Consider the following 12,430-nt stretch of genomic DNA (forward strand, 5'->3'; position numbering starts at 1 on the left):
AATTTACTTGTGTAGTCGTTAATACAATTTTTTGTGTTTGCAGACTGATTCCGGAGGGCATGAGCTCGAGCGAGCTGGTGGATCTGCTGTGCCGGCTGACGGTGCACATGGACGAGGAGCTGCGCGGGCTGTCGTTCCAGAGCCTGCAGACGCTCATCGTGGACTTCCCCGAGTGGCGACAGGACGTGCTCGCCGGCTTCACGCAGTTCCTCGCCAAGGAAGTGCAGGTTCGATATTCATGTTCACCACTGCTACAGTACAGTATGGCCACTTCCTGCTTCCCGCTGAAATTTCCGCACACCCGCTCTCACAGTTACCGCCTGTCAAGAACGCGACCAGTCGACCTGTGATCTCACTCATACAAGCATGGTACGCGTTCGCCTACACGGGCTTAGACTGTGTGCGTAGGAACGCGCTTCTTTAATATATTTAATCGCCATTGTCCTAGGTGTGCTACTACCGTAACGTACGGAATACTTTTGGTAGAACTGTCGGTACTGCTTACGCACTTGCGATGTGAAATCGATTTTCAGTATCTAAAGGTGGTTTTCCACCGGCAGGGCGTGAATGGGCAGAGCGGGAAGGGAATTGAAATTTGTATCGTAAATTTTCAATTCTCGCCCAGCGCATCTTCGGTGAAAATAGTAAAGATTGACTAGGATGTGAGGGACTTTAATTGAGATATTTGTTAGTGTAAAAATGAACTGTATTGCTTCCGTTTTAAAGTATAAATTAAACTCTGATGTTAGTTATCCACCGGCAGGGCGAGACGAAAAGTGGCTTAGCGTGGATAGAAGTGGATTGACGTGGATGTGCGGGACGTGAATTGAAATATTTGTTGGTGTAAAAAATAACCGTATTGCTTCCTATTTAGAGTATAAATTAACTCGAAGGCGGTATTATACCGGCAGGGCGCGACGAGACATCGCGAGTAGGGTTTGCAATCCGGATATTCGAATATCCGAATTATTCGAATATCCGCCAATATTTTTATCCCTAAATATTCGAATAATCCAAGTGAAATTATCCGGATAAACGGATAATTTCTATAAACATTATTTTTTATTTATAAGTAATATATTTAATAGATAGACGTTACTGAAACCAATTTCGATCAATTCTTAATACGGACCATGTTATTGCTAACAAGTTAACACCTATTTATCTTCAAAATCAAACTAATATTTACAAAACAAAGAAAGCATTCGTGGATAAGAAGTAAGAAGAATGCCTCACCCTACGCACTCAGTTCTTATCAAATATTCGATTAATTGGATGATTAAAAAAAAACAGAAAAACGTTCAAGTATTATTTTTTAGTATGAAAACGTTACCCCAACCTACTTTCATTACTGCTAATAGCTAACGTGAAGTTATCTGTAAAACCGTACTTAATAAGGGAGATTTATACCTAGATTTCCTGGTCCCTTGTTTTTTTGAAATTGAAATTTAGCGCCTCACTCCGAATTTAGCTGTTATCAGTTCCATGGCAATTTAGTTCGCCAGAATTCCCTCCACTTCACTAAGAAATATAAGGCATTTTCCTTTTAAGTCCTTAGTTACATGCATACACAAAAATCGGTCTAATTACTACTTATACTTTGAAATCATAGTCGATCTACTGATCAGCTTGGAAACTAAAACCCATAAAATCGCTGCCGAGCAATTTGAGGCGTTTTGGATTTGAATATTTAAATAAGTTCGCCTTTGTACCTCCTCCTTCTTCATTCTTTTAAATTTTATGTCTAGTATATTTTGTGTTGGTGGTACAATAAAGAATTTACTTACTTACTTATCACCTCTCCCCTTCCATTGGTACTTTGGTACCAGCCACTGTGCAACTAAGGTCTAAAATGATCCACACCTGGATAGGAAGTGTCTTCGACTAATTGGTCTTCTCTTTTTTTGGTTATTCTGTTTTGAACGAGTACCAATATCTTTCCTCATTCCTGTTCTAAGACCCTAACTAGGACGCTTTTGTTTAGAGCCTACGAGAAGAGTTTTCAACTTTTTATATTAAGTATCCGATCCGGTCCAAGATGGCATCTGGTACGGGCGTAGGCATTTATGCAAATGACTAGTGACTACAGTGGTAGTATCAGCATGGGCAATTATGCCACTGTCTTTCAAGCCAAGACATACGCAATAATTACCTGTGTACATAAGAATATAGTTAGACAAACCCAAGAAAAGAATATCTATATACTCAGCGACAGTCAGGCGGCACTCAAAGCCTTCACATCGCCCAAAGTTGACTCTAGACTGGTATTAAACGGCATCCAAGCTCTTAACAAGCTTGGAAAGCAAAACAAGGTGCAACTGGTATGGATACCGGGGCACGAAGGCTTCATTGGCAATGAAAATGCTGATGAACTTGCCAAGGCCAGGTCTGAAGACAACGTCACAAGGAACCATTAAAACGGCTATGAAAGACCATACAAAGGCTAATCACCAAAAAGAGTGGGATGCCCTGGTAGGTCTGAAGGATTCAAAGCTCTTTATGCGGAGGGTAGAATCTGGATGGAGCAAAAAGCTAGGAAAGCTAGGCAAAAGACAACTCCAAATTATAACGGGGGTGTCCACAGGCCATTACGGGATCAAAGGAATTTTGGCCAAGATGGGACACGCTAACTACACAGATTGTCGCATGTGCGGCGAAGAGGAAGAGACCGTCAGACATCTAATGTGTGAATGTCACGCCCTCGCCAGACAAAACATGAAGAACTTTGGAGCAGGCTACCTAGTACCAAAAGACATCAGAGAGCTACCCATGAGCCTCATCATCCGATACGTCAGATAATATGACAACGCTGTATGGCCCTATAACCATCTTCATATCCAATGATGTTGTATCACGTTCCACTCTACAGAAGCCATCCTCTCTACCATCCATATCCAAGGTAAAGGTGTTGTCAGAAAAACTTCTCGTTATACCTAACACCTAACTAATCACTACTAGTAACTGTCTTATATCAACAGCTCACTATCTGATTACAAGATTCTAGTCATAGAATTAAAGATAGAGAGCTAGGCGTGTTTTAATTTCTACAGTTTGCTGATTTACGCAAAAAATAAATAAAAATATAGGTAAATTTCGCATTATGGCGCTCATCTATCTCAGCCGTTATCAATTCCACGCTTATACGCACTTGTAACATTAATTTTGTTCCCTTTAATAAATTATCCGAATTATTCGAATATTCGAATAATTAAAATTGTATTATCCGAATTATTCGAATATTAAATATCTGTCGGATAATGCAAACTCTAATCGCGAGGCGCGGATTGAAGAGGATGTGCTAGACTTGAATTGAGATATTTGTTACTGTAAAAATGTACCGTATTGCTTTCGACATAGAGTATCATATGAAACATACAAGCTACGGCAGGCAGGCAGCTCGTTATTGACATTAATAGCCATCGCGAGCCTGCGCGTGCCTGCCGTAGATTGTAGGTTTCATACGATACTCTATGTCGAAAGCAATACGGTTCGGTAATCTTTACTATTTCCACCGAAGATGCGCTGGGCGAGAATTGAAAATTTGCCATACAGATTTCAATTCCCTCTCCGCTCTGCTCATTCACGCGCTGCCGGTGGAAAACCACCTTTAGACTATCGCTACTTACAGGTCAATTTGTTTAATTTGTAATTTTACGATACTGTCTAAACGGAAATTTCTTCTAGTATCGATGGTTTATAACTGTTATTATAACTTGAAGCTAGATAAAAATAACCGATTTCGCGTCGAATGAAAATGAGTAAATAAATTTTTCACCACACCAACTGGTAAAGGCTTTCTTTGCTATTCGAAAACAGATAGCAAAATCGCATTTTATCCACAAGGGGGCAAAGTAATTTCATACAAATTTTAACTCGATGTCTTAATTTGGCTGCTAGACTTTACCTATAAATGATGATTTTGAATCATAAATATTGAATAAATTGACGGATTTGATTTATTTTGATGTTTTATAGTCGGTATCTTGTTCGTGTTGGTGTGGTGAAAAATTTTGTGGTTCACTCGGTGGCAAATTTTGTTTGACCTTCGTGCCTTGATACCCTCGCAACGCTCAAGATTCCACTTTTTGAACCTCTCGCTGCGCTCGCGGTTCAATATTGGCACGTGCGGTTAAACAACAACTTTGCCCCCTTGTAAAACAAGTAACTATTGCATCTCTGTTCAGGACACGTCACCGCAACTGGTAGAGAACGGTCTGCGGATGCTGCTACAGCTGATCACGAGTTGGAAGAACGGCGAGCCGGCGCCGGTGCCCGCCGCACCCAAGCCTGAGCCGCTCGCCGCCGTGGTGCGCGGCGCGGAGGCGCTCGCTCTCGTCATGCTGTGTCAGTGCAAGGCGTACCCGCGGCGGCTGGCCGTGCACATACTGAGGTGAGGTATTACCTACACTAGTGTTATGTGCATGTGTTAGTGTTAGCAATGGTCTTCATAGTCTGCTGATCCATAGCTGGAAAAACGACGAACCGGTGGAAGATACTGAGAAACCATCCGGGAATCCATCATTTGAGAAAAGGGATGTCGATTCTAAAGGAAGTAGTCAGATTTAAAGTTCCTTCTTGGAAATATGTATTTTGTGCACTGTAAACTACGATGGTACCTCAAAACTCATTCAAGACCAATTTCACTAAACGAATGCCTTAACACAGGGAAACGAAGAGCCTGTTAGAGAAGCTCGGTTTAACAGCGGAGGAGTGCGCGCTGATCGACGCGGCGGACGCGCACGTGCCGGCGCTTGCGGAGCGCTGCCTGCCGCTGCTGCCGCCCGCCGAGAAGCAGGCGCTGCTCGCCGCCGGCCAGCCCGACCTCGTGTGCGTCGCCGAGCGCAGCCACGCCGTGTGGACCGCGGGTATGTTATTGTCTGACCCTAGAGTCTTCTAAATCCGGTGCTTGCAGATCGCTGCCTGCAGCCGGCCAGCCCGACCTCGTGTGCGTCGCCGAGCGCAGCCACGCCGTGTGGACCGCGAGGATATTACTTTCTCAGTCAAGAGCATTCTGAAGCTGTGTGCTGGCAAAAGAGTGCGCGCTGATCTGATCGCTGCTGCAATTAAATGCGGCGGGTATAATGGGGACTTTTGAGCCAGGTACGATCCAGGGAGGGTTATTTTAGGTTTAGGTGTATGTTGTGTTCCTTTTTATATGAAATGACATAGATACTATATTTGACGAAGCCTGTGCTTTGGTTTTTTTTGTACTTATTATTAATTTATTTGCTTATTTATTCAATAAAACCTTATATATTAACAAATGAAAATGTTACATGAATACAGCTGTTACTTTCATGCTGTGAAAGTCTCGCTCATTACATTCGTGCTATCTTTCGTGTTCAATCAATTTTGTTACATGTTACTAAGATGCTTATTAATTGACTCTCTCTTCTTCAACCTAGCGTTTTCCCGGCCTAGCGCCAGGGTCCGCTTTCCTGCTCAGCCTTCTCCACTTTGACTCCATTAATTGACTCTTTATTATAATTAATTATAAAATATTTTCTAGGTATTCAACATGACGATACATCATCTAAAAACAGCTGGAGTGGCAGTGCTTCAAACGGGGCGGATCCTTGGGAGGTAAATTATACCTATTTCAAAAGTACGGCTATCAACCTTTTCTGCCTAAATTTAATGGTTTCAAAAAGAATTGAAACGTATAACTGAGTGCGTAGTTGCTAAGCTAGCCCGAGCTGAAGGTTCGTTGTGTGTTGCAGGTGATCCTGTTTGGGCTGCTGGAGCGCAGCCGCGTCCCGGCGCGCTGCCCCGCTACGGTTCTGCAGGCGTGGCCCATATTGCACGCCCGCATACAAGCGCTCTACACGATCATAGAACCGGCGTAAGTACCTACTTACGAATATCGCCAACTTCTTATGGTTAAAAAAAAATATATTTACGGGCATTTTCAATATTTGGGTCCCCTCAATTAGATTTTTTTTAACAAAAATTAACGTCTGTCCGTTTTGTGACGACAATTAAACAAAAAATCAGACGAATTTTTTTTTACATTCTGAATGTAGATTTTCGCTTAATGTTTATGTAATTAACACAAAAACAATATTTTTATAGAAATTTCATGCTTAATTATCATCACAAAACTGACAGTGAGTTAATTTTTGTTTACAACTTACGCTAATTGGGGGGTCCCAAATTATGAAGATGCCCTTACATCGTGTTATGCTCTAAAGTAAAAAGTATAATAATCTATTACGACTTTCTTTTACTTGACAAGTTCAAAATCAGCCAAAACTGTAGCGTGTGTCAGAATCGTAGCGTCACCCTGATCCTAATTGAACACACATACACACACACACACACACACACACACACACACACAAAATTTAATTTAATTTAATTTGTGTTCAGGCCCGTGAACGATAATCGCGCGTCGCTTTTGTCAAGAAGCCCAGCACTACCGAGAAAGCCAGAAAAGGAGAGAGACGGATACATGCAGGTAAGATCATATTATGTAAATGTAACGCGTTTTTTGGCCCCAGCATCCTGCTTTGGCCGAGGCACCCTTACATTTTGACCGTTTGCCTCGCAACGCTGCACCCTCTGTGTGGACTTGGCTAATAAGCTCAATACGGGTATAAGTGTATCATAAGGCGAAATGTGTCTGGCCTTCAATTTTGGCCTGTTTAAACCAATGATCAGTGTTTATTGAGAGTTCTTACGTTTACCACTAAGTCCGTTTTCACATTTTCCGATCCGTTATCGGATGTCGGAAGGATTTCAATAGAAAAAATCCAAGATGGCGCCTGTAATGTATGGGATATCGGTCCGACATCCGATATCGGATCGGATAATGTGAAAACGCACTAATTGTGAGTAGCAAGTATGAACTTGCAAAAGCACCTCTGACTATTAGTAAAAAAGTCAAATGTTAAGGTCAGACACACTCTCCTTATGAGACACTTAACCGTATTGACATTAGTTAGTTTTATGTATTTTATGAATACTTAATTAAATAAAAATGTCGGGACCAGGTGTGGAAGTACTACATGACAATGGCGTACTTGGTGGTGCCGGCAGTGCCCAGCCCCGTGGTCCGCTGCGCGAGCCCCGACCTCAGTCTCAGGTGCGCAACACTTCTCCATTCGCCATTACTAAAACCAAACACTTGTTCATTGTACAGTCGACGTCAAACATATCTTTACAGATTTGCACTTTATAACATGCAAAACAGTAATCATACTTTTAACATGGATTGTACAATTAACGACTCTTTTTAGTGCTATATGGCCATGCAGAGACAAGTTCAAAGGCGAGTAGAGATTTTTCTAACCTCCATGTTGACTTTACGTCCGAAATGATTTGGCTGCTAATAATATTTTCATGCGGTACAGTAATATGTAGGTAAATGATACCTTAATCCGGTGCAAAGTTACTTGTATTGAATTGTGCGAGATAAAAATGTTGCACTAACTATTAAGAAATATTAAGACAGGTCTATTAAGAAATATTGTCTAGTCTTGAGTAGGACATGAAATCGCATTTTGTTCAGAAAGATTTACTCACCGGACATGTTTCTACATGAACAAGTGGCATTACACTACAATGATAATGGATTGCGAATAATTTGTTTGGAAAATGTTCTATTGTTGTGTGTGAGCATATTTATAACGTAGATTAGTAAGATACCGTCCACATATCTTCATCACGTCTCTGTTGGTTGTATCTTATATTTTGAAACACTCAACATTTTTTATTTTTTACAATGATTAGAATATGTTATTGTCTTATTTGAATTGAATTCGATTTATTTTGTTTCTGTAAAAATAATATTTTTCTTGTACTTCATGATTTAATGTTATGTTGCATATATAACTTATTAAACAGATGGTGCCTGCATAGCCGAATTTATATTGGAGCATATTATAACAATTTTAGTCCCTTCCATTCAAATTTGGTAATTAATAACGAATGAAGAATCCCCATAATTTAACTTACTTTTATGACTTTGTGGATTTTCTATTCGGGTTGTCGAAATTTGGCTCTGATATAAATGGCCGTATATGCATACTGAATGAATATAGGTCACTTTGAATTTGCCTTCTAATATGTGTATGAAGCGCATGACTAAGTATTATGTATTTTATGCTGAGCTATGAACTCAGTTTCAGCAACAACATTTAAAACTCCACTTCGAATTTAAATCTCCAGCGATAATAAAAGCTTGAAAAGTGTTTTAAACCCAATTTCTATTTTCTCAATGATTTATATAATTGAAACTCGATGTAATTGTTTTGCCACTATTTTTGATTCACTTTATTGAGCCTTATCTGTTTTAGGCAAGGGATAATAAAAAGAAAGACTCTTTTTACCAATATTTTCCGATACCTCATATCGCAAACTTTTATTATCGCTCGCGTTTGTCTATGTCTCGTCAACAATATGATATTTTGTACCTTGGGTTTATTAGCTGCAGTAATAGATTAGCTTCCAACTTCCATACCAACGATTGAAACATCTTAGAACCCGAGTGGAAATGGCACCGAGTATGATACGAATGAATATGATAGTGGGGTAGCGATGGTAATGTGCGAGCGGCGGCGGGAGTGCGGTGTGGAGCAGTAGGGCGGAAGCTAGCGGCGCAACATAATCCTCTGTTCAGTAGCACTGACGCGGAGGCTTGGCTCGGGGGCGCGGCGCTCAGCTCCTCCAGCGAGAGCCTCAACGCGCCCGGCGGCTTCTTCACGCTGCCATTAAGCTATGCGCGCGGACACAAACATCACAAGCGGACGAGGTGGACATTTGACGCTCGCTATGTGCACGTCGCATTCGTTCCTTCATTATATCGCCAGGGCGTCGGTCCCATCTTGTTCCTTTCACCTCCTTATAATCGGTACACCACTCATCTTGTGCCCTCCTTTTATGACGCGAGCATAGTGAACACAGTCATATATTAGCCTGTTTGATATATTTGCTAAGAAATTTCTGTACACTTAAAATTATTTACCACCGTATACTTGTATACAGAATAATAGATCGACAAATATTCATTCGTTTATGAATTCTTGAGAAACTATAATAAAATATAAATGTCTCCGTGTTTCAGTGTCAAGGTATTGAGTCACTCTGGATCAACCATTTGTACAAAATATCATCATTTAAAAACCAAGATGGAACCGGCGCTGCAATTTTTTATTCGTATGGGAATTTGTATGACAGTGACTTGTCACTGTAATCTGTCGTCATAGCTCATTTCACGCAAAAGGTTTTGTGCACAGCTAGCGCACATGTATCATCCACAATAACCTACTGAAAAGGGTTGAACATTACGTTTTCTGACACAAAACATGTGCTTGTATTACCATACTCTATATGTCCGCCAGTCAGTAGGTACATACATACCTAAACGACGCATACATGTCACACCCATATTGAATGGTATTAACGTAGCGGGCTTTGTTATTTTGTTTTGTTTGTAAATGACACGTTTTAATATGTTATGTTTGTGAATGCAGTTTAGTTTTAGCCGCTCTCAGTTGGTTCTGTCACGGTGCTCGTAACATAAGCGTGGTGGAGTCGGCTGGTCTGTAACATGCCGCTGTTGAGGATGCTACTCTTAGGAACTTGATACAGGATTCACAAAAGCTGACAATAATGTACCGTTTGGATACAAATTAATTTAAGGGGCTTCCAAACAGGTTATATTTCACAGCAATATGTGGCCGGCAACCATTGGTTTCCCTCTCTTTGGGCCACTTGCACCACCCGCTTAGCTCAAGGTTAGTGGGCTGTCACCTGTCAAATTCCATGTAAAATGAAGGGTCAACCTCGGGTTACCCTCCATTTTCGGTGGTGCAAGTGTCCCTTACTCACATGTTAAAGAAAGACACTCCCTTTTCAGTCAATCGAACCAAGATCGAACGGGGTAATTCCATGTAACAGAGTAATGTAAGTGACCAATTATTTGCATGTTTTTTTATTCATGGTGCTAATTTAAATATCAATATATCTAAGGATTAAAAGTAGGCTTATCTAGACATAAATTAAGACTTCAATTTGCATCATAAATAAAAAAACATGCAATGAAGTGGTCACTTACATTACAGTTACGTGGAATTGCCCAACGGCAAACACGCGTGATTATATTGTCACTGTTTTGATTGAAAAATATCTTCATGTAATGGCTTTTTTTATAGTTTTGACACTCATATTTTATGAAATGGACACCAAGGAGTAGACCTTTGCTGAAGTTTAAATTTATTCCAGATTTTGTGAATATGCCTGTATACCTCATTATAATCATAACATATCTAGTTCATGTGAAGTTTATAGCTAAGTTTTCAGGCATTCAAAGCATATTTCAAAAATGTTTAAGTTCGGTATTGGCATACATATCAATTTAGGTTACTTACTTGATACTCAAAGTACATATAGTGGGCAATAAAAGTGTGTTCGTGCATTTATAGAAATAATGACATTTATTTGTTAATAGAGTTTAACGATTTGCTTATTATTAATAGTACGATTGGGTACTCCTGACTCTTGTTAGGCATATAGGATATAGGTTAATTATAAATACTGGGTGGTTTTTACTTTTCGAGTGTTTTATAACATCTAGAAGTCATTCATTGTCTTCACATCGTTTAAGTTCATTTGTGTGTGTTAAAAATCGTTCATCTGCTAAGCTTGTTATTATGATAAGTTTTATATCTTATTCATACATGCTTCTTTCAATACCTTAACTGGTTTATGTTTATTGAGCTTTTTAGAGATAATTATTAGTTTAATGTAGTATAAATAAATATAGTTATAGATTTTGAATTCAAAATGTACAGTTATAATTCTTATAGTTGAAATAAACTATACATAATTACGTAACTTGAAGCACATTGATTTTCACCTATATTTGTTAGCGCGTAATAATATATGTAAGTATTTCATAACATGTATTTTGTAGTTAAATATAGTTTCACTGGATTATTATTCTGAACATTTCAACTGATGAATTATTGTCCCGGAGCTGTAAGTTCACATTTTTGACACATGACAGCGTCCACAAAACGTAAACTGGCGCTACCTAATGAAATTTTAAATAAAATCCTGTAATAATATTTAAAAAAATCAAGTACTTAAAAACAATATATTGCCTACTTTAAACATAATCTAACACATGTTAAATTTTACGGATCTTCGTTAGTGAGTATTTTACGATATTTATTTATCACGCAGGATTTACTTATTATGTATTTTAAACTAGTGCTGTGGCAGAGTCTGTCATTTCGATTCAAATGACATTTCAGTAAGTTGATAGAAATCGTATATGTTGTAAGCGCCTCCTTGGACATAGGGCCTAATCGATTCAACCAATTCTTAAATTGTCGCTAGATTTGGTAAACGATACGTCTTAGCCACATCGCAACATACTTCAAAAATGAGTCAAAAATGTGAACTTACAGCTCAGGCACATTAGAGCTTATTTCAAAATAGATATTTTAAGTTTTACAGTCAAGGTATTAAATATCAATAAAGACAAAGTAAATAAAGAGGTGTACACACGACTCCTTTGCTTATACGTTTGGCACTTTGTCCTCTATATTTAATACCTGAACTGTACATGATGCTTAGTGCTAGCCTGCTGTATTGTTACCATGTGTATGTTATTGAACGTGTCGTGTGTGGCGCAGCTCGTCGCCAGACTCTCTGAGCGAGCGCAGCGGCGGCGAGGCGCGCGGCGCGGCGGCGCCGGCCGCGCTGCACAAGCTGGCGGTGCCGCTGGCGCGCTGCGAGGTGCCCGAGGTGCGTGACGCCGCCATCGCCGCCTGCGGCAACATCAACCCCGATGCGCTCAAGTAAGCAAGCAACATGCATCAGCACACAATCATTCGATTTTAAACGTTCATTCGATGATTACTAGCAGCAGCAGTCGGGTGACAATGTTTTTACGGAATGCTTGTCGATGATACGGTTTACTTTAAACCGAAGCAGATCAGTCGAATAGGCTAGTTTCCGCTAGTCAAATCAGCTTCTTTTTAAGAACTGTAAAACGATTTTATGGAATTACTATGAAATACTGAGCAGTGACGTCACAGTCAATTCATTTACTTTATATCTTTCTCTTTGATTTATTAAATAGAAATTATGTTTAAACATAACCACTGTCCATATTTTTCTTCTAATTATGTGGTGCTTTATTTCGTGTACTGCATAAAATATTTTATTTTAAGTATAGGAAACTAGCTTATTGCGAAATCAGAGGCGCAGAGGGAGAGCAGCCCTCGCGCTCAAGTAAGCATAAGCAACTCATATCAACGCACACATTCTTACGATACAAATACTTGATTGTTTGGTGGTTTCAAAGACCGCTAGTATCTTCTACTACCAGGGACCATCGGCAATCACTTAAAATGATTTATATGGCTTATACATAAGGTTTCTATCACCAAGCCATTTGACATTTAATTTTCATTCCGCG

At 39.8% G+C, this 12,430-nt stretch overlaps 1 protein-coding gene across 1 annotated transcript in view; it reads left to right on the forward strand.

Moving 5' to 3' along the window:
- Positions 1 to 12,430, forward strand: part of LOC125241883 (protein furry) — a 179,952-nt gene that overhangs the window by 6,521 nt on the left and 161,001 nt on the right. The window contains exons 11-19 of the mRNA XM_048150568.1: positions 44 to 227; positions 4,185 to 4,390; positions 4,666 to 4,865; positions 5,510 to 5,583; positions 5,721 to 5,842; positions 6,370 to 6,457; positions 6,993 to 7,084; positions 8,621 to 8,752; positions 11,643 to 11,807. Of these exons, the coding sequence (XP_048006525.1) occupies positions 44 to 227; positions 4,185 to 4,390; positions 4,666 to 4,865; positions 5,510 to 5,583; positions 5,721 to 5,842; positions 6,370 to 6,457; positions 6,993 to 7,084; positions 8,621 to 8,752; positions 11,643 to 11,807 (1,263 nt within the window). The remainder of the gene's footprint in view (positions 1 to 43; positions 228 to 4,184; positions 4,391 to 4,665; positions 4,866 to 5,509; positions 5,584 to 5,720; positions 5,843 to 6,369; positions 6,458 to 6,992; positions 7,085 to 8,620; positions 8,753 to 11,642; positions 11,808 to 12,430) is intronic.

This window comes from Leguminivora glycinivorella, chromosome Z, assembly GCF_023078275.1.
Source record: "Leguminivora glycinivorella isolate SPB_JAAS2020 chromosome Z, LegGlyc_1.1, whole genome shotgun sequence".
NCBI classification, from domain to species: Eukaryota; Metazoa; Arthropoda; class Insecta; order Lepidoptera; family Tortricidae; genus Leguminivora; species Leguminivora glycinivorella.